We start from the raw sequence: 21,065 nt of genomic DNA, 5'->3' as shown, positions 1-21,065 counted from the left end.
CACACAGGTTCTGTGCCTAGAACCATTCCTCTGCTGGTTAGATCCTATTATTGTACCAGCAGCCCCATTTCATATTTTCAGTCAGTGCAGATTTGTTAGAATTGGTTTTAGGTGCAAGCCCTCCATGAACGAAGCTGCTGGAGTGATAATGCCATTTAAAATCCTCATGGGGAAGGTTTTACCCCAGTGAAGATGCTGAGTTTCCATCTCCCCATGCTAGAAGAGCAGTTTGTGAGGGGAGAGGTTGTGTTTTATTAACAACACAATGTGATACAAGCAATTTGGGAAGTGTATTCTCACTCTGGGATAAGGCTGTTCTCAGGGGGAGTTTCACTGGCATAAAGGATCATTGTGCTCATTCTGCTTCCCAGGCAGCTCCAATGCCAAGCACAGTCCTGCAGCCAGAATTAAATTCCATGTGAGTTACACAGAAATAAGATCAGCAGCACAGAAATCGGGGCTGGTAAAACTCAGGGAGGAGGAGGAGGGTGCTTTAAAGCACCGGTGCTGCAAAAAGCCACCCAAGAACTCAGCACCCTTCTGTCTGGGAGTTGCTGGGTAACTGCTGCAAACACACCCTGAAACCAAACACACGCTGCGGTTTTCCAGCAGGAAATTCACAGAGTGCTGCAGGTCTGCAAGGATCAAAGGCTGTGCCTGCAAACTGGAGGATGGAACACGCAAGACACTTCAGGTTTATTTCTAAACCAAGGCAGAGATCCTTCATGACTCATTTCAAACCCGTTACAAAATGATTGCTGGAGGTACTAACGCTAAAAGCACACTAACCTTATTTAGAACTTCAAGAACTCTTGCCAAGTCATTCTAATGGATAAAAATCTAAAAAATTAAAAGAACACTTCACCTGGCTTTCTTCACAACTGCAATGATTTCATTTTTCCAGCAGTGGTGCCAATCTTTCCCATCCTTCTGGCAATGTCCTTCTGCCACAAGACACCCCAGATTTGGGGGAATATTCAGTGCAGGTCCTTATGTGAAGCAGTCAAAGTGAAGGATTTTGATCAGACTGAGATCTGTGTCCCATGGCCCAAAGAAATTAGCATTCCTAGATGGCATAACAGGCTGGGATGGCAGCTCTGGATTCATTATTCCACAAAATCAAGTGCATTTTTCTGTGAATGACTCCACTGGAGTATTTATAATCAAACTTGGATCTAGTTCAAACTTTTGATTCCCAATCTGACAAGCTCTGACAAGGTAATCCTGGCAGCATGGATTTCTATCCACCAAAGTCCACTCTTTGGTAAATTCATTGTTTTCAGAATGTCTGCAAAATATTTTTTTTCTTTTTTGCTCTGTGCCAAACACTCCCACCACAATTCCAGTCTCTGATGTGTGTTCTTGGCTTGATTTTTGGTTCTTTTAATGTTTTGTGTGAGCAGATCTGTTTATATTGCACAAGGTAACAACTCGACCTGCTGCTTGCATACAGAAAAATGTTAACTGTAAATATTTAATGCAAAAAACGTGCTCAGAGGTCCCCATCCCTTCTCTGTTGAGTCCTGCACACAGACCCTGAACATACAACCACATAAATTCCTTTTTTTTTTGGAAGTGTAGATGTCTGCACGTCTTCTGTGTTAGTAACTGAACTTCATCTGCCATTCAAACTTGAATCATCTGTCATTCAAAACCTGTAAAAATCAGGCACTTCTTAGTGAGAGATTGCCAAGATACGAACAGCAATGTCCTCCCACCAGTTTTCATTCATGAATATTAAAAATAAAGATGAAAATACACTGGTGGCAGACAGCAGGGCTGCATCAGCTCCAAGTCCTTCTGTCCCTGCAGGAGTTTGCTGAAAATCCCTCACATGAAAATGCAGATACTTTTCAGTGAACTCTTCACCAAACCCTGTGACTGCAGGGTCAGATGTGCCTTTTATCCACCTTTATGTGAGTCACACATGAGCGTGCTAAGAAATAATCTCTCCACCCACCAACTGCATTGTTTTCACCACACAAACAGCTTGAATGGAAAGGGCTGGTCCTGTGCAAACAGCCTGGTGAAAACTCCTGGGGCTCAGCAGGGCTGTGTGTAACGGTGCTCTCCACAAAAACTGCATTAATTACTCCATGTGCAACAGTAGTTACACACTCCAGAGAGACACTGGTCATTTATTTCAGTGTTGCCCAGTTGGGGCCCTGTGGGATTCCACAAATCGAGCACACCAACGATCAAAACTTAGAGTTTGCTGAAAATCCCTCACATGAAAATGCAGATACTTTTCAGTGAACTCTTCACCAAACCCTGTGACTGCGGGGTCAGATGTGCCTTTTATCCACCTTTATGTGAGTCACACATGAGCGTGCTAAGAAATAATCTCTCCACCCACCAACTGCATTGTTTTCACCACACAAACAGCTTGAATGGAAAGGGCTGGTCCTGTGCAAACAGCCTGGTGAAAACTCCTGGGGCTCAGCAGGGCTGTGTGTAACGGTGCTCTCCACAAAAACTGCATTAATTACTCCATGTGCAACAGTAGTTACACACTCCAGAGAGACACTGGTCATTTATTTCAGTGTTGCCCAGTTGGGGCCCTGTGGGATTCCACAAATCGAGCACACCAACGATCAAAATTTATTCCTATTTACACATTTTAGCAAACAAAAGAATTAGTGTGCCTTGGCTACAAGTCGTGTAGTCTAACGGTGCTCTCCACAAAAACTGCATTAATTACTCCATGTGCAACAGTAGTTACACACTCCAGAGAGACACTGGTCATTTATTTCAGTGTTGCCCAGTTGGGGCCCTGTGGGATTCCACAAATCGAGCACACCAACGATCAAAACTTATTACTATTTACACATTTTAGCAAACAAAGGAATTAGTGTGCCTTGGCTACAAGTCATGTAGTTCTGAATTAGTATTCTATCTTCTGTTGGTTAATTATTCTGTTGTTTCTCATGCTAATTAGTCCTGTTCTCTCCTTTTGGGTCAGTGGTCTGTGGGTTGGTGGTCATGACCTGCCCCTGAAGATGTAAAACGGAAAATTACGTTTTACCCAGTTGGAGATCACTTCAGCACAGTTGCTAAATTTGGTTTATTAGTTTCTTCCTTATCTTGCCAGATGGCCCATAAATTCTGCATTCTTTGTGTCGTCTATCAGCGGGTATCCTTTTTTCTCAAGCTTTGTTAACCTCCCCCTAGGTCTGAGATCATCGAAGCATGTCCAGCCTTCAACCTCAACAAGGCAGTTCTACCAATCTGTTATTCTAACACACTTAGAGCTCATTGGCTGCCGTTTCACGGGTTACATCTCCTTTCTTGTTGATCAGGCTTGAAAGCCTAAAAACGTCAAACATCAAAGAACATCTTTTCTTAACACAACTTATACATACTCCACATTTTGCAACAGCAAGGCCGCAGCACAGCGATCCCTTGAGCCTCAGGAAGGGCGTTACAGCCCGAGGCCGTGTCAGTTGGCTGCACAGGAGGGAGCCACGGCGCTCTGAGGCGGCCGCACAAGGCCGGGCCGCGCTCTCCCCTCACGGCGGGGGCGCAGCCGCCATCTTGCCCCGCGCGCGCTCCCCCTCCCCTCTCTTTCGGCGGGAAAAGCGAAGCCCCGCGAGCGGGAAGGGGGGGGGAGAGCACCGCGCATGCGCAGCGCGCGCCGGAGGGCCCGCGAGCTCCCGCGCGGCGTCGGGGCGCATGCGCGTTGCTGAAACCGGGCTGGATTTTGGCGCCGCGTTTCGCTCTCGCCGGAAGCCCCCCCCCGCCTCCCCGGGAAGTCTCGCGAGAGGCGGCGCGCGGGCGGGCGGTGCAGCTCCCCCAGGGTCGCCTCAGCCGCTCCCGCCGCGCCCGGGCCGCGCTCGCTCCTTCCCTCCCTCCTTCCTTCCTTCCTTCCTTCCCTCCTCTCCTTCCTGCCGTCCGTCCCAGCGCCGCCGACATGTCCCGCTACCTGCGGCCCCCCAACACCTCGCTCTTCGTGCGGAACGTGGCCGACGACACCCGGTGAGTGGGGGCGGAGCGGGGGCTCGCGCAGGCTTTGGCGGGCTCGCTAGGCCGCGGGCGCCGGGGTCCCCCCGCAGCCGGGGGAGGGAGGGGGGCGAGCCCGCCCCGCTCCTTTCCTCCGCTTTGCCTTCTCCCTTCTCCCTGCCCTGCCTTCCATTTTCCTCGCGATGCTGCTCGTTCCCCGCCTCTCCACGCGGGTTCGTTTCCAAACAGCGTCCAGACAGAACAAAGCTGGGCCGCAACAAAGTGAAACTCCCCGCAGCCGCCTTGGAGCGCGTCCAGCGGGAGAGCCGGGCGGGATGTGCCAGCGGGGCGATGCTGGACAGCCGCTGCAGTTTGGGATGCTCCTCTGGAAGGGCAGTATTGCTGCTAGATGGGAGGAAATAGAGCGTTTGTGCCCAAAATTCCCGGCGTGGCCGGTGCCGTTAGTGTGGGCGCTGCTGCCGGTGCAGGTGGAACGTTCTGCCGTGGTTGCTGTGTACCGGCGTCTCTCGGGACGCTCAGTCCGAAATCGAGGGAAGCAATGCTTGGACTCCGTTATAATCGTGTGGTTCCGAGAGTCCCTAAGGACTAAACATGTGCGGTGAGAGAACTTCTCGTAGGGAATTGAACAACAAAAACAGAGCATTGCACAGGTTCTTATTTATTCCTTGTATGCTTTTCGTGAGCTGCTGGCTTTCCTCGTTTCACTTGGGCAATTTAGTGACCAAAACCACCTTTGGTGTTTGTTATCAGCTGTTGAACATTTACACATCATCCTGTGGGCACGATGGAATTGAATGAAATTAAAAGTTTTATTTTTTTTTTCCATGAGTTTGTTCATTTTTCCAGTAGTTTATTTTACTTTAAGAACAGCTGAGGATGATCACTTCCAAATTACAGTAATGTGGATCCTGCTGAGGATTCACCTTGAGCACAGAGTTCTTGGAGGTGGTTTCATTGTGAGATCTCCGTGTTGGTGGCAGTTCCCTTCTGCCAGCACTGACTGTGGAGATTTATTTCCCAACTGGTGCAAGAGAAATAATACTAAAAACCAGTAGTAACTCTCACATAGCACCTAAATATGGTATTGCATCGATCTTCTCATGCAGGTTTTTGTCCTCAAATTAAATGTGAGGAGCTGATGTGAATGAGAAGCCTCTGTGAGGAGAGGCTGTTGTTCCAGGGGTGGCTGCAGCTGAGCAGTTCTGTCTCAGCTCTCTAAAGCCAACTCTTTGGAAAAACTATCCCGAGGGCATGAGTGGCTGCTCACTGAGATCTGTTCTGTTTGATGTGGTTGTAAGTATTGATTATTCTATGGAAATGAGTTGGGGTGACTGGTTTGGTCTCATAATGTTTATTTGGATCTCATAATTGATGTTTGTGTGTTGCAAAATCACTGTCGAGATACTTGAATAATAATGATAATTTAACAATCCTTTCTTTCACTTTCTGCATTGAATGAACTGGTCTGCATCACTTCTCAGTTTACATTTTTATTTTTGGGGTTGTGCTGAAGGCTGCTTTCAAACTGCCAGGGTGTACTTGAGCATCCTGAGACCTGAGTGTGCCAAAAAAGCTCCAACAGGGAACTGCCCAAACACAATTCCCATCAAAAATACTACTTTCATCCTCCACCAAATGCTTCCAAAAACCAGGGATGCTGCTATTAACTGTAGATCTGACTTTTTTTGCTTGTTTAGTTCAATTTTGGTGGGTGTTTGTGGCACCCCAAGCCGTGCCAAAGCCATATCAGGTGTTTGTGGTGTTGCAGGTCCGAAGACTTGCGCCGGGAGTTTGGTCGTTATGGGCCTATAGTTGATGTTTACGTTCCTCTTGACTTCTACACTCGTCGTCCCAGAGGATTTGCCTATGTTCAATATCCTTTCTTCAGATGGCTCATTAGTGAGGGGTGTTGAAGTTTGAAATTCAAGTTTGTGTAAGAGGTAACCAATCTAAATGAAAAAGCAGTTTACTTTTGTGTTGTATCTAATAAGTGTCTTACTGATGTCGTGGTGTTTTGTTATTTTTGAAGATTAACTTCTCTCAATTGTTCTTTGCCTTTTTTGCAAAACTTAAGTCCAGTAATATAAAAGCTTGCTTATGTCACTGAAATTAATATTATATGATTTAAATGAAAATTTATCACTGACTCAAAATTGTCTAGCACGTTTTTATTACTGGTGTGTAAGTAAAGTTGTGCTTAGCAAAATGTGGCTGCTATTCATTGTTAATTTAACAAATTGAAACTGGAATCACTTGATCAAAATCAGATTGTGTAAAAAATGAGGTGAACTTCTTTCTTTAATATTGTCCCCTAATTTGCTGTCCTCTGTTGTTGCCTCAGAATGTAAAGCTGTACAGTAATGGCGACCCCAAAGAGAAAGCATGAAAGAACCTTTAGAGTAGAGTTCAACAATTAAGGCAAGTAGACAAGCCAAAGACCTCTTAAGGATCAGGCTTGAAGAGAAGGGAGAGTTTGGGAAAAGAAAAAATAAAGAAAAGCTGGAAGAAGGACAAGCCATAATGGGAGACAAAGCTTCGCTTTATCTACAAAAGGGGGAAAAGGTTGTTTTTCAAAGTTAAAGATAAAGCCATCTGTCATTTTTGGCCAAGCATCTCATGACAAGTCCTTCTGACAAGCACTTAAAGAGTTAAAGGTCAAGATGAAGTTGAATGGTGGCCAAGATTAAAGGAGTCATACCTGATGTATCCTACAGAATAACAGTTTTTCTTCTGTCTGTCATGTAAGCAGTAATTTGATGAATTATTCTGGTTTAGTCCATTGACAAAACCTGTAATATTTCTCTTGTGAGTGCTACTGTAACTGTGGTCTGAATGAAATGGAAGTTTCTCTCCTGCAGAGATGATGCTGCTGAGAAATGAGTGGCCTGGAGGGGAAAGGCAGCTCATTGTTTTGGGTCCCAAGAGCTGGAATTAGGGGTGTAAATTCCAGCATTAAAACAAATGTCTGTCACTGTACCTTGGCCCTGAGTGGCAGCTCAGGGCTCCCAGTGTCTGCTCTTCTCTCACACTGGGGAGGCTCTGCACACAGGGCTGTGACATGACATCACTTAAACCTAAAATCAGTTGCTTAAAACAAAAAGGAAAACTTTATTCCAATTCCAAAGTTAATATTTACTGTTGGTATGTCCAACATAACTTAAGAACTAGGGCTTAATTTTAACAACCTCAATGTAGTGGAGAGAACTAAATGACCATTAACAAGTGTGTTTTGAAAGGATACCTTTGTTTTCTTTGCATAAGTACAAGTGGGAGAAGAAAAAAAATTAAAAGTATCACTTAGCAAGTGCTTGCTGATGGATAAATTCATGGTCATATTACAAGATTTTAATTGTATAACAGGAGTTCTCAGATAGCTGGTGGTTAATTTAAAAAAACACTAGTGTGTAGAGTAGCATGACCAAAAAAACCTTAAAACATGGCTGTAAAATGAGAAAATAACTTGCAGATTTTTATTTTAAATACCAAATCTGTTAAACTGCTCAAATTCCCAAGTACCTTAACACTGCCCACATTTGAAGATGTCCGTGATGCAGAAGATGCTCTCCATAATTTGGATCGAAAGTGGATTTGTGGTCGGCAAATAGAAATCCAGTTTGCACAGGGGGACCGCAAGAGTAAGTGCCTGGATTTTATCTCTCCCTGGATTTCAGCACCCAGCACTGCACGTGCTGCTAATTGTTGTGATGTGTTCTTATTGTGTATAAATAGCACATGGATGTCCTGCCTTTCATGCAGTAACTGTTAATGACTCGTTTAATTATAAATGGATAACTAAGTACAGCAGTCACCACAGTCATTCTTTGGAGCTTTCTCTGTAGGATTGAGGTAATGTCTTCATTTTCATTTGGCTTCAGGATAAAATTCATTTTCAAGTTACCTCAGTTGAAGGTGGAGCAGAACTTGTATTTTCTGAACATATAAATGTAAAGAGAATGTAGATGTTGCAAATCTGTTGTTTGTGTTGCAGGGAGATACAGATTTGTAAAACCTGGCTCAGGCCTGTTGGTCTAAACCAGGACTGTAATACTCATGTGATGCCTGGGAATAAAAAGACCTTAAAGGTCTTTAGTTACAGCTCTCAGAGAAACAACCTGACTGTCCAGCTCTCCCTCAAGTCCTCACAAGTAACTCTAATGGAGTCAATGGAAATTCTACACTCCAAAGGACAACTTTCTGCCCTGTGTATAAACATTGGGGTTTCTAACAAGTTTCTGGGCAAAATTAACTGAATCCACCTTAGTGTATTGCAAGCAGCACTAAAAACTTAAAATTTGAAACAGTTTAATACAGAGGATGTTTGTTCCAGCATGCTTAAAATACTTAAAATAAAGAGCATGGTCTTTGGGTTTGAATTTGATACAAAGGAAGGATAGCTGTGCTGCTTAGAGGAAATACAGTGGAAGACTAATAGGTTCATTCATTCTTAATTACTTTAATAACTAAGCTGCAGAGTGAATTGGAATTCTTTTACTGGGGGATTCCTTTTGGAATCAGAATTCCCTTTGTGTGGCATCCACCAAAGCCTTTGTATAAGCTGGGCCTTTAATCATTAAAGGCAGCTGTGGATCAGGTGTGATGATGGTGCTGTGCAGTCAGGAGAAAGTGTTTAATTAGCTTTCACTCACTGGGTAAATTCAGGAATGTCAGAATGTGTCAGTCATGGGTCTGACCTGCTGTACCAGTTTCCAGCTGGCCTGAAATCACCTTGGCCAGCTCTGTGTTCTGGTTTTATGGAGCATTAGTCCTTTCTGACTGGTTTTGAGGGTTTTTTTTTGTTTGTTTTGCTTTCTAGATTTACAGTGCCCCCAAGGCTGCATTAATTTGTGTCCAGTGGCTCAAGCAGCACAAAACGAGTGGCACAGAGCAGCCTCTCACCTGTCCCTTCATAAACATCAAATCACAAATGCACCTTTCTGCTCAACACCAAACACATGACTTAAACCTTGAGGGGAAAAAGTAGGGCATCATCTTCACCTGCAATATTGCTATTTTTACAGCACCAAACCAAATGAAAGCCAAGGAAGGGAGAAACCTGTACAGTTCTTCTCGTTACGATGACTATGACAGATACAGGCGGTCTCGGAGTCGCAGCTACGAGCGCAGACGGTCGAGGAGTCGCTCCTTTGATTACAGCTATAGAAGATCCTATAGTCCCAGAAAGTAAGTGTAGTGTGTGGGGCTGGCCTCAGCTGCACAGCACAGACACACCACGCTGACTATTTCATTGTTTCAGTTTGGAATAATCTTTTTTGTTCTATCGTGGGAGTAACCGCTGGGAGTTGCGTACCTTGCATGCTGCATCTGATCAGTAGTAGTGAATGAAACGATTCTGTGCTGCATTGGAGAATAACCAAAAGCAAATGCACAGCTTCAAAGTAGAATGTGTTAAGTGTTTGTACGTTTACGTAGGTATTTGTCACCGTTTACTTTTTCTGATGTACCTTTTTAGCAGTAGACCTACTGGAAGACCTCGTCGTAGCAGAAGCCATTCGGACAATGATAGGTAAAAAAACACTTTTTACACCCTTTAAATTGCAAGCTAGATCACTGTATTCCTTTAACTATAGGTTTAAAAAAAAGTTTCTCCTGCAAAAACGGTAAACAATTTTTAATGTACTAGATGTCTAAGAATAGTGTTTTTACATTCAAATCTCCTCTCTCCCCTTTATTCTGATAGGTTCAAACACCGCAATCGATCTTTTTCAAGATCTAAGTCCAATTCAAGATCACGATCCAAGTCACAGCCCAAGAAAGAAATGAAGGCTAAATCACGGTCTAGGTCTGCATCTCACACCAAATCTAGAGGCACCTCTAAAACAGATTCTAAAACACACTATAAGTCCAGCTCAAGATATGAGAAGGAGTCGAGAAAAAAAGAACCAGCTAGATCCAAATCACAGTCAAGATCACATTCTAGATCTAGGTCAAAATCCAGATCGAGGTCTTGGACTAGTCCCAAGTCCAGTGGCCACTAACAGTGTATCCATGTTGGTTTAGGCATGTAAGATTCATTTACACACAGTTCAGTTTACTTAAATTATCAGGAATATGATGTTGCAACAGTGCTAAAAAATATTTTCTTTGTCAGTTTTCCCTATAGGCGACAATGGTTGAAATTAAAACAGTGTTGAGAAGCCACAGAGAGAGAGAGAGAGGGAGAGAGTTTGTCCACTTGGTTAAATGTCATGGGCAGCTACTGATTTGGTTGTGGTGTCTCTATGTATATTTTTGTAAAGATTTGCATTTTTAATGCTTAGATATTTGGTGATGACTTGGTTGATCGTAACTTGCAACATTGTCCTTTTACAAATGTCACACCCATAGAGAAATTGGTACCAGTTTGTGCTGGGCAGTTAAACCAGCTGTTTAACTGGTTCTTCAACTCTATAAACTTTGTGAGGAAAAGGAAAACTGGACAGCTGTAGTGCAACACTGGCTGCTGGGAAATCAGACTGGCAGTTTGTTTCCATGGCTCCAGGGCAGGTTTCAGTGTTCTCCGTGCCCACCAGCACCAGCAGGTTGGCACATGGAGCTCTGTGGAGGGAGATTTGGGAGATTTCTCTTTAGCCTGCTGTCTGGAGAGATGGTACTAACCTTGCATGTACGACATGGGCAGAGAGCTGCTCCTGGAGCTCGCTCAGAGCCTGTGCAGTGTTGTGACCCCTCGGGATGGAGGCTTCACTGCCTCTGCCCTGGCTGCTGGTGCTGAATGTGAGGGAAAAACCCACCTTGCAATGGAATACCTAAATTCAGATTTCAGCAAACGGCAGAGCAACTAAATATTAGGTTGTGTGTACATTTTATGCAGTTTTTTGTATCTATTCTCAATTTTAGTGAGCAGTTAACCATAAAGTTGCTTAGTTTTCCTGCTGTTAGGTACAAGTAGATCGTTTCGAGTTGTGTGTGTACAGTATATAAGAACTAAACTTTTATGCCAATGACTCCTGTGGTTAGTTGGTGTATTCATAGGTATCAAACTGTAGCCATCTCCCTGGGTTACCGGGCTTGCTTGCTTTTTACACAGCAAAAAAGCAGTTGGTCAAGCAAGTCTGAATCACTCCTTCCTCAGAATGGATAGTGGTTTGGTTACAAGATTTCATTTTCCTTCAGAACAAATGTTTGAAGTTGGATATGAACAAGAGCTGCATCTCTAGTTATGTAGTTTATCACTAATACAGTATATTTAGAAAATTGAACGTGAAAAATAACAAACCCAGTGTGTACTCTTACCAGTATTTCTCTAGAAGGCAAGATCCTTTGTTATGGAAATGGCTTTTGGCGTTGTTTATTTTTCTTTTCTATTTACTTTCAAAAGCCACCATCAAACACTTAAGTGTTCCTCACTGTCTGATGTCTGTAGCATATAAAGACATTGATTTCCAAAAGTTCCTTTTCAGAGAAATGTTTTAGGGTTTGGGTTTAGTGTTTCAGCAGGGCCTTTAAAGAAGCGCAGATGGCTTTGGGATCTCGTCAGTGGAACGTGCTTAGGAGTTGATCCTAGAACCTTTGTACATTTAATAGTATTTCTAACTTTTTCTTTACTGTTTGCAGTTAATGTTCATGTTCTGCTATGCAATCATTTATATGCACGTTCCTTTAATTTTGTAGACTTTCCTGGATGTATAGTTTAAAAACAGCAAAAAGTCTATTTAAAAACTGTAGCAGTAGCGTGCAGCTCTAGCAGAGGAAAGTTGTGGGATTAAACTTTGTATTTCCTTTCTTATAGAGGCTTCTAAAAAGGTATTTTTATATGTTCTTTTTAACAAATATTGTGTACTACCTTTAAAACATCGATGTTTTGATCAAAATAACTAAAGACCCAGCTTATTTTCTGCTTGCTGTAAATTTAGCAAACATGCTGTAATAAAAAAATGAAGGAAATACTGATCCACTGGAATTATTGTAGCATTAGAATTTGACTCCAGAGCATGGTTAGGAATAGAGCTATGCATCCCTTATGGAGTAAAATCCTTACTATGGTATTTCAGTAAAGGCAGGAATTTTTCATTTAGTGTCTGAATAAATGTCACTTCACATTTTTGAAGGGGTACAAGACAAACTGAGAACACTAAGCATAAGTTGTACTCTAACATACTGAATTTTCTTTGCCATTAACTTTCATTATTGCTGGATGGACTTGCCCCATAGGTTATAATTCAGATATTACTAGCCAGGTTATGAAACTATTTAAAAGCAATGACTGAAGGTTCATAGAGAAACAAAATTACAGCATCACCATAACAGTTTATAATTGCCATAACCAAATTGGTGCCAGCAGTGGTTCTGTGGGAGGTGGCAACAGGGATGGAGCTGCCTCCTTCACTGCTGTGTGCCCAGCAGAAGGTTCTGCCCTGAAAGACAAAAATCCTCTGTAAAGCACAGAATTGCTTTCATAAACCCACTGCCACCCTTTATGAGTTGAGCTGTGATTATTTCTGCTTCTAGCAGCAGAAACCCCCACTCTTTTCAGCTTTATAGATTGATATAAATATAGTCTTCATGACTAACTGCTGCTTGAGAGGGGTCCTCGTGACTGAGTGGTGGGGAGAGCGTGGCTGTGTCTGCCAGGGGCCTGCAGGGATTGCTGTGCTTGGTGGTGGTGCTGGTCCAGCTGGAATTGGAGCTGGAAGGGTGGGAGGAGGGAGGAGAAATCTCCATGTCCAGGCAGAGTAACAGTAACTATTCCATAACTGTTGTGTCAGCATGTCCTTATATTGTGTGCCTCAGCATTTATGTATAGCACAGTTTAATTTTTGTTTTGAAAAGCCAGATCATTGCAAGTATAATGTAGTGTCTGCCAGTTCTGATGGTTCTTTCTTTCTCTCCCAGAGGTAGGACTAAACTTTGACTTGACTTGTGTATATGAACAAGCCAGAAAAGCCGAACACAAACCCACGATGTTTCAAGAGTGCATGAATAAAGATGTTGTCCTAGTTCTTGCTCCCATGGAAAAATTGTGAAGAAGCTGTTCTGTGGGCCTTTCAGTTGGGGACGAGTTAGCAGGATGTGGCCAAAAGGGCAGGGAATGTTTATGCATTCATGCAAATCAAGCCACAGCCCATCTAGATAACATCTCCCTTCCTTGATGCAGGTATCCCAGTCCTGCCCTAAAAAAAGCAGGAGCCTGTCTTGTGCAAGCTTCCTGCAGGTTATGCACAGCTGGAATGCAAGAACTTTGCAGGCTACAAAAGATCATGTCTAGATATCTTTCTTTTGGAGTCTCAAGAACGGTGGGAATTACGTTTTTCTGTGGTAAATCTAGATTTTGTCATTCCTGCAAAATTTGTAGAATTGAAGTAGTGTGTAAAAACAAAAAGAACCTCTGCTGAAATTAATGGCTGTGCTCCAAAATATCTGCAGCGAATCGATTGGTGTCAGCAGTCATAGAAGGCTCTATTGGAACTTCTTTTTCACCTAAAGTCCATGCACCCAACTGGTAATTAAAAATCTTCAATTTAGTGGTTAAGTAGCTGGGTGTTTAATTAGGGACTCTGATAGACTGGTCTCTGAAAGCTCAATGTTATCCTTTCTATGTCTTACCAAGATGTTTAATGTACAGTATCATGGTTTTACTCAAAGTGGAATCTCTTGGTTTTGATGTTGTTTGGAGCTCTCTGCTTGGACAGAGCTTTTTTTTCCTGCCTGCTGAGTCTGGTGCCAGCTGGAGGTGTGCTCAGAGAAGGGCAGTGCAGCCACACAGCTCTGCTGCTCGAGCCTTGCCAGGGACGGGGCAGACGAACATTCTCAACTACAAAGGGATAAAATTGACACATTTTTAGGCCATAATCGCCCATTAAGAATTGCTGGTTTTCTCCATTTATCTTGTAACTTGCTTAAAAAGTCTGTAGTCCATTGCTATAATATTTGTCTAAAGATGCTCTTGCTGCTGAGACTATTGTAGGAAGGGAAGACTCTGTACCCTGTAGTGTGTTTGATCGGAGATGCTGATGTTTTATTCACCCACATCCTTTCTTCTTGAGTTTTGTGTTCCATCTGTGCAAATAACCCTGTGAATTGGGAATAAAATGTACAAGTTTTGACTATAACTTGAGAGCACCTTCTGACTTAATTAATCCAGCTGTAGTGTGTGGGAGACGGAGCCCCAAGCTTTTGGTTTTGTCAGGAATGTTAATTAGTGTTAATTCTCCAGCCCTGTGTTCCCTAACCACTGGAAAAGCATGAAGGAGAAGGCTGCAGTTCAAAAAACCTCCCTTGAGAAGGAACTGCCAAAATGAGGTCATCCCACTTTTCCATTTCCATCTGAAAACAACGAGATGCTTTTAGGGGGTAAAAAAAAAAAAAAAGTTTATTTAAATGTTTTGTTTCCAATTTGTACAAACATCATCAGTAATTGACAATTTGAAGTGGAGAAGAGATAATTAACTGGGATACAGCTCAGACTCTGGTGAAGGTCCAGGTCACAACACAAGTTTAGAAATTGCCAATTCCGTGTGATTTGGAGCAATAATTTTGTAAACATTCAGCTCAGCTGCCACTGCATTGGAATGTACAGAAAGACACCTCCAAACATTTCACAATCTGCAAAAGGCCTGTTCAAATTAAAGCACTTTTTTTTTTTCAGTAATCCTTGTCTTTTGAAAGAACCCTGGCTGCTCCTGTTGTCACCCTGGAGCAGGATCAGCTGGAGGGGGCAGCACAGGAGCCACCTGCCCTGACCCTCTGCCCAGGGATTTTAGCAAAGACTGGGACAAAATGTTGTTTTACAGAGCACTGATGCATTTCAGAAACACAGAATGATTCCAGTCCCTCAGTTTTATCAAGCACCTGAACCCAGGCATTTGCAACAAAAAAAAAAAATCTAAATAAGCATTTTTTGCACTGATTTTACTTCCAAAAAATGAGATTAGAACCAAATACAATGTGCATATTCATTGCATGTGAAGTGCAAGGGCACAGCCACAAATGTCTTTTTTTTTGTTAATTTTTTTTTTTAAACAAAATATTTTTTTTAAACCAGGCCACGTACTCAACATGGTCATCTTACATTCAGCAGTTTTGTACTAAAAATACTTCTGTGCAGGAAAGCCCAGCAGAAATTTACATATGCTACAATGTTTTACATGTATTTACATGGCTCTGTCTTCCCTGTGAGAACATCTAACACCTGCTCCAAACTATTAATTGTTACAGGGGAACCAATTTAAGACCAAACTAAGGAACTACTCCACCTTTTTTTATAAAAACTGATACAAAAATGTGGTTTAGAACTGCTCAGTGCAGTGGGCACACGAAGCATTTGGGGGAGCTTTTTTGGCAGTCACCTGGCAATGCAAGATCTTTAGTTGGCACTCGTGGAGATTACTGGGAAGCACAGCTGGGTCTGCCCGAGGAGTTCTTCCACACCCTTCCAGAACATTCCAGATGGGAGTGTCGGGCTCCCACCACTGCAGGAGTGCCACTAAAGCTCACAGGGCAGGGAAGAGAAGCAGCTGTGCCTCCCCGTGTGCCCAGGTGGAGGTTTCTGCTCTGCAGAGTGTTTAGCAAATCTCACACCAGCCTGAAAAGCAGCAAATAACCTGACTAAAGTTTTCAGTGCGTTTTTGTTTTCAGTTCATGCTGCATTAAGTTAGGTAAAAGGTGGTTTTTCTAACAATTCAAAGCCACAATTCCAATTTTGGCACGCAGTCCCATTTCTTCTTAAATACAGTAAATGGTGACTGCTCAGGATTTGATTGATTTACAAGAAAATATCTATTTCACAGTGAGGTGAACACAGCACTGAACTTTTGAGGTAAAAGATGAGGGGAATGTAAACTTTCACCCCTCTCCAAGTGACTAACTACATGCAGCAAGAACACCTGGTCCTGGCACACCTGGAGTTTGGAATAGCAACGCTCAAATCTGAAACCCTGAAAATCACACAAGTTACACCTCAGGCCTGGACTTTCAGTAAGGTTTTGAGCTGAAATGTCATTATTTCCTTATCAGAAGGTTTAAAAGAAACAGGTACCCAGTGGCTTGGTGGCTTAGGCAGAACACTTGGGGAGGGTGGCTCGCTGAACTTGGCTCCAGCATAGTTCTGGTTGCTCTGAGGGGTGAACAACAGGTTGTGATTGGACAGAGCAGGATTCCAGTTGGGATTCTTGGGGAAGTGAACGTTGTTCTTCCCCCCTTTCTGCATGGCCTGCCATGCACCAGGAGAGGAGCTGCAGCCGTGGCCTCTTTCCTTCTTCACGTAGGTTTTCATCTGAGAATTGGGGTCTTTGCTCTTCTGCCTGTTTTTAAGTTGCTGATGGTTCTTGGTGGTGTTTCTAGACTGGGGAACGGGAATGTTGTATCTTTCTCCACCGCCCATCTTCAACTTAAATGTCACCTGTAAAAACAAAAGGAGTCAGGATAAGTCTTTATTACTCTTTTTTTTAAACAAAGTATTTCAGAGACTGTTCAGATTTCAGGCAAAGGGACAAAAATCAACGTGAACAAAACTCACTCTAAACATACCACTTCTGTCCTGAGAAAAGGTCTAACAGGAGGAATGGCACTGACAAAACCTTGCTCAGGAAATGCAGAGTCACATTTAATCCGTCAATATTATTGAGTGCTGGAGACATTTAAATTCAGCCTGTTAGCACCTAAAGATTGGGCAAAGTTTGCACTGATAAAGCCACTGCCCAAACTTCCTGGGTAAGTGTAAGAATTGCTCTGATAAACTCGAAATGAACTGAGAAGTGCCCCAAGTGGAGCAGATTTCATGCAATTCCCAAAGCCCATGCCCAGACTCCAGCACAACACTCAGCACTTCCCTGCTGACTCTCCTGCAATGTTTATTTCCCCTCTCCCACCTCCATTTACCTCTCAGTGGTCTTCTCCGATTCCACACTCTCCAACTCTTGTCCCCTTTCTTGCTTCCAAGCCTGAAAGAAGAGGTGCTGCCTTGTGCTGGACTCCTTCCTTTGGCTGGGAATAGAAGTTTTCATGGGCTGATCTGCTGTCTTCAGCCAGGGAGCCGAGCCCAACATCGGATTCTCGGCACAGAAGCTCCAAAGGAGAAGTCCTGCTGTAGAAACGAGAAAGAGATTTCAATTCAGATTATGGAAACAATTGTTTCACTTTGGGGTGGAAAGAAGGGCAAGCGGAAATAATTCTGCTGTGTCTGTTTATATGTTTAAGACAACAACGTGCTACAAACAAAACCCCACCCAAAAAGACACAGCTTTGTCTTTCTCTACTCACAAAGTTCACCACCATACTTAGCATATCCCAAGTAACATTTTGCTCATGCTTTGTCTTACAAAGCATTTTAACAATCAAGGACGTTATCCCTTTCGTTTCAGTAAGGAAAAAGTAAAGTACAATGGAAAATACTTTGGGAACTGCGACCAATACAGGAACTACCCACAGTACCCAAACCCTTCCCCAGCCATCACAGAGCTCCATTTCTCATCTATCAGCTGTTTCTTTACCCTTCGTTAGCCAAGTAATTCCTTAATAACTCTTACACTAATTTCCTGTTTTGCTCATGGCTTGTGTTTTCCTGCGATCTCAGATTTTAGCCGACGCACTCGAGTCCGTTCAGCTCCTGCCACTCTTCAGACTCAGCAGCCCCTGCCCATCCCTCCCAGAGCTCCAGAGGAGCCGCCCATCCCCACTTCCAGCTTCCGCCTTGTTTGGACTGAAACCAAAAGCCGAGATAGCGTCACCGGCCCCGGCCCTGCTGCCCTCTGCTCCCGCTGACCGGAGCTTCTTCGCCTCCGAACTTTCTCCCTTCTCTCAGTGACGCCTGAGGGCAGCCGGGCCCCTCCGTCCCCCTTCCCCAACAACGGAGCACAACATGGCGGCGGCCGCGCCCGGCCCTTCCCGCACCGCTCCGCCCTTACCGACTTCTGTCCGCTCCTCTCGCCCACAAGCACGGACACACACAGGGCGCTCCGGGAACCGACCCCGCGCTGCTCCGCCGTCACCGTTCGACCCCCGCCCCCAGAGCTCGCTCCGCTCCGCACCGCACTCTCCCTCACAAAATGGCGGCCGCGTCCTGCGCCGTTTAACACCCTCTCCCTCCTCCCCCCTCCGCGAGGCCGCGCGGCCGCAGCCAATGGGAGTGCGCCGCTCTCCCGCTCCGCCAATGGGAGCCAAGCCCCGCCTGTTGCCAGGCGGGCTCGGGGCAGAGCGGCCGCGCCGCGCGGGCGGGCGGGGCCGCCATTTGAATCCCCTCACGAAGGGCAGCGCGGGAGCGGTCGTCGTTCTTTGTCCCGCCCGGGCCGGCCCCGCCGCCGGGCACCGCCCGCGGGCCCCCCGGCCCCTCGCCACAACCCCCCGGACACGCTGCCAGCCCCACCCCGCCCGCGAATTAGCACAACAAACATCGTGGGGAACGCCCGCGCCAGCTGCCGCTGGGGGCTTCAAAGAGGTGAAATAATTAACAACAAAAAAAAAAGAGAAACGCACAAAACACCCGGCTGTGCGAGCGAGGGCCGTCGAGAGAAGGGATTCAGCGAACAAAGAGTAAAATCCACCCCCCGGAGATGGCCGCGGCGCTCTGATGCCAGGTGGACGCTCTCGGGTTTGTTGTACCCATTCCCCAGCCTGCATTTAGTTAAACTATTTGATGTTTAAATTTAAAGTATTGAAAGCGACGTAGAGGGATGTTTCAGGTTAAAAGACAGGGAAAGATATTCCCCAGGTTTAAAACAGCGCTGTGGGTATGCAGAGACCCCGGCAGTGGCTGCAGTTTGTGTTTATATTCACATTCTCTTGTTTCGCCTCAAAGGATCGTTTCGAAGAAAAAACCCACAAGATTTGGCCTTTGCCGTGTGTAGGATGATAAAAATTAGGTATACATAGGAAATTTGCACATGTGAGAGTGTTCCCTGCCCAGCACTGAGAGGCCAGTCTAGCACTGTACACCACATTAAAGGCTGAAAAAAGGAAGTTTCCAAGAAGATGGAAAAGAATGAGTTCAGTTCCAACCCCACCAAGTCAGGGCAGCACTTAAAAACAACAGATGAACATTCAGAGTTTTTATTTTGGAAGTAAAGACCCTGGTTTCATTGGGTGACCCTGCATTTTTAGTTACAGAAGAGAAAAATTCCTGCTTTATCCCTAAAACAAAGCTGTTTCCTCACTGACCTGGTGTTACAGGGCTGTGACCCAACCCAGGACAAGGTAAAGACTAAATAGAAGTTTGTATTCATCGTGCAGTTATTTAAAAAGCCAGCATATATTTTAATACACAAGATATGTTGACATACCCAAGCCCAGACCTTTGTTCCTATTCTTTATTTTATGCTAGCACTAAGCCAGCTGAAATTAATTTGTTTTCCTCCCTTTGCTTTGGATTTCTTGGCACAATGTAATGGCTGAGGTCCTTATAGCAGCTTTTTTTGTCTTTAGATGGAAGACAACAATATCTGCTGTAAGCCTGGAAATTCCACTCATTAATTAACAACTCTCCTACAATGCACATCAGCAGATTTTTGCTTTGTTTCTATCTCTAGTGTGTTTATTTCTGCTAAAACACCATCTCACCCCAGCGTGTGGATGTTCTCAAACCAGGACGTGTCAGTGGGATTAAGAAACAGCATTTTGCAGGCTGCAAATGTTCTGCTCTTGTCTGGGCAGCACAACAGCGTGTACTTTTCAGTTCAGAACAAGGATGACACAAGGTCTGGCTGTTTGTCCTTGCTATCTTTGAGATAATTAAAGAAACATCTTGTCTTTCAGAGCTGGTTTTGGGGTCAGGCTGACACATTCAGCCTGGGGGAGCAGGAAATGTCAGTGATAAGCCATTCCTGTATTTGTGCAGGAACTGTTCCACTGAAACAAATCGAGTCATTTGGAGGCCAAGCAGGAACACGAGGGTATTTTTGAAATCAAAGGGACAAATACCCCAAACACCACAAAGTCCAGCTTGCAGAGTTCTGTGCTTCACTCTTCAGCTGTTAGAACCCTGGCTGGTTTCCTCCCTGGAGTGGAAGGAGAGGAGATGCTTCCAGAGCTGTGGAAACCACAACAGACAGAAGCACTCGAGTTCCTGCTACATCCTAAAGACACAGCACAGACTGAATCCTGAGCTTCTGTCTCAATCCTTTATCATCACCACCCGAGATTCCTTCAACAGGAGCTACTTCACTCCTTCAAGTGCTGAGTTTTAAACCCTCTTCCTTTTCAAAGGTCTCCATGTGACATTTGTGACTCCTAAGCATGTGACACTACGACAGCCTCAGTTACTCATGGGCAGATTGGGATATTTTAGCTGCCTCCAGGATCGTGCTGTGCTCACCCTGATGTGCTGCAGCCCTGCAGGTGCCACAGACCCAGTTCCAGAGGCAGAGCCCTCCAACACAGTGCTCCCAAACCCACCCTGCTGTGCCACGTGGGCACACAGACTCGGTGACCTCCACTGCACCCTCTCATAACCTGTACACACAACAGGGACACGAGTTTTCTATTGTGCAAGTGTCTGCTCTGTCTGGATTATTCCACTTCCTCCAGGTACTCCAAAGATGACTGCAATAAATCCCAGCTTCCCTCATGTTCCCAGGCAGCTGTGTTACCCAGATCCTCCTCAGCTCCCCACCACGCTTCTGCTGCCACGGTGACAGCACCTCAAAGTTTTCCCCAGCCACCTTTATTTTTCACTCAGCACCTCCACTCCCTCTCAGAGCAAACATTAATCCAGCCCAGGGAAGCAGCTCCATCTGTGCTGGCACTGCCACAACCAGCAAGTCCCAGTGAAGACAAAGCCTCCAGAGCTTCATTAGCCCCAAATTAAGATGCTCCCAGCTGTGGCTGAGCTGGATCTCAGCACACACATGCTCCTGCCCGAGTGTTTCAGTGGAGCTGCTGAGCGTGGATGCTGCAGGAAGTCTGCAGCACGGATGACTCATTTGTTAAATCAATAGTGAACCATTGCCCCAGTTTTATTTCACAGTGACGAGTTTCCGGCAGTGGGTGACTTTCAGTAAACCCAAGATGTTTACTTTTTGTGGCTCCAAGAGCCCCGTGACACACTTGAAACTCGTTAGACGTTTCCACCTGAGCCAAACATTAACCAGATTGTTAATCTAAGTTTCCTCATGAGGGAAATGTGCGAGTTTGTGTTTTGTTTAAAATCTGCATGAAAG

General features: G+C 44.7%; 2 protein-coding genes across 7 annotated transcripts; one reads left to right on the top strand and one right to left on the bottom strand.

Moving 5' to 3' along the window:
- The first annotated feature begins 3,762 nt into the window (after nt 1-3,762).
- SRSF10 (serine and arginine rich splicing factor 10) lies at nt 3,763-14,027 on the top strand. Of its 5 annotated transcripts, XM_041460883.1 has the most exons (7): nt 3,763-3,975; nt 5,729-5,833; nt 7,492-7,595; nt 8,979-9,141; nt 9,431-9,484; nt 9,659-9,760; nt 12,811-14,027. In XM_041460883.1, the coding sequence occupies exons 1-7, from the start codon at nt 3,911-3,913 to the stop codon at nt 12,827-12,829; spliced, it is 612 nt and encodes a 203-aa protein (XP_041316817.1). In that variant the 5' UTR covers nt 3,763-3,910; the 3' UTR covers nt 12,830-14,027. The 5 variants fall into 5 exon arrangements, with proteins under 5 accessions (XP_041316817.1, XP_041316819.1, XP_041316818.1 ...); XM_041460885.1 differs by lacking the exon at nt 9,659-9,760 and having other exon boundaries at nt 9,434-9,484; XM_041460884.1 differs by lacking the exon at nt 9,659-9,760.
- Nucleotides 14,028-14,787: 760 nt separating this feature from the next.
- PNRC2 (proline rich nuclear receptor coactivator 2) lies at nt 14,788-17,976 on the bottom strand. 2 transcript variants are annotated; one of them, XM_041460891.1, is made up of 3 exons: nt 17,820-17,976; nt 16,795-16,999; nt 14,788-16,315 (listed from the first exon to the last, which is right to left on the bottom strand). In XM_041460891.1, the coding sequence occupies exon 3, from the start codon at nt 16,295-16,297 to the stop codon at nt 15,875-15,877; it is 423 nt and encodes a 140-aa protein (XP_041316825.1). In that variant the 5' UTR covers nt 16,298-16,315; nt 16,795-16,999; nt 17,820-17,976; the 3' UTR covers nt 14,788-15,874. The 2 variants fall into 2 exon arrangements, with proteins under 2 accessions (XP_041316825.1, XP_041316826.1); XM_041460892.1 differs by having other exon boundaries at nt 16,795-16,996; nt 17,820-17,971.
- Nucleotides 17,977-21,065: the final 3,089 nt, after the last annotated feature.

This window comes from Pyrgilauda ruficollis, unplaced genomic scaffold, assembly GCF_017590135.1.
Source record: "Pyrgilauda ruficollis isolate IOZ18807 unplaced genomic scaffold, ASM1759013v1 scaffold149, whole genome shotgun sequence".
In the NCBI taxonomy this organism is placed as follows: domain Eukaryota; kingdom Metazoa; phylum Chordata; class Aves; order Passeriformes; family Passeridae; genus Pyrgilauda; species Pyrgilauda ruficollis.
The sequence above is the reverse complement of the archived record's forward strand: the minus strand, read 5'-3'. Positions and strand labels throughout refer to the sequence as shown.

Bases quoted from the DNA above. Each gene is read 5' to 3' on its own strand.
- SRSF10 (XM_041460881.1), top strand. From the start codon at position 3,911: ATGTCCCGCTACCTGCGGCCCCCCAACACCTCGCTCTTCGTGCGGAAC. The intron at 5,834-7,491 runs ATATCCTTTCTT...AACACTGCCCAC, and splicing joins AGAGGATTTGCCTATGTTCA to ATTTGAAGATGTCCGTGATG. The intron at 7,596-8,978 runs GTAAGTGCCTGG...CTATTTTTACAG, and splicing joins TGCACAGGGGGACCGCAAGA to CACCAAACCAAATGAAAGCC.
- PNRC2 (XM_041460891.1), bottom strand. From the start codon at position 16,297: ATGGGCGGTGGAGAAAGATACAACATTCCCGTTCCCCAGTCTAGAAAC.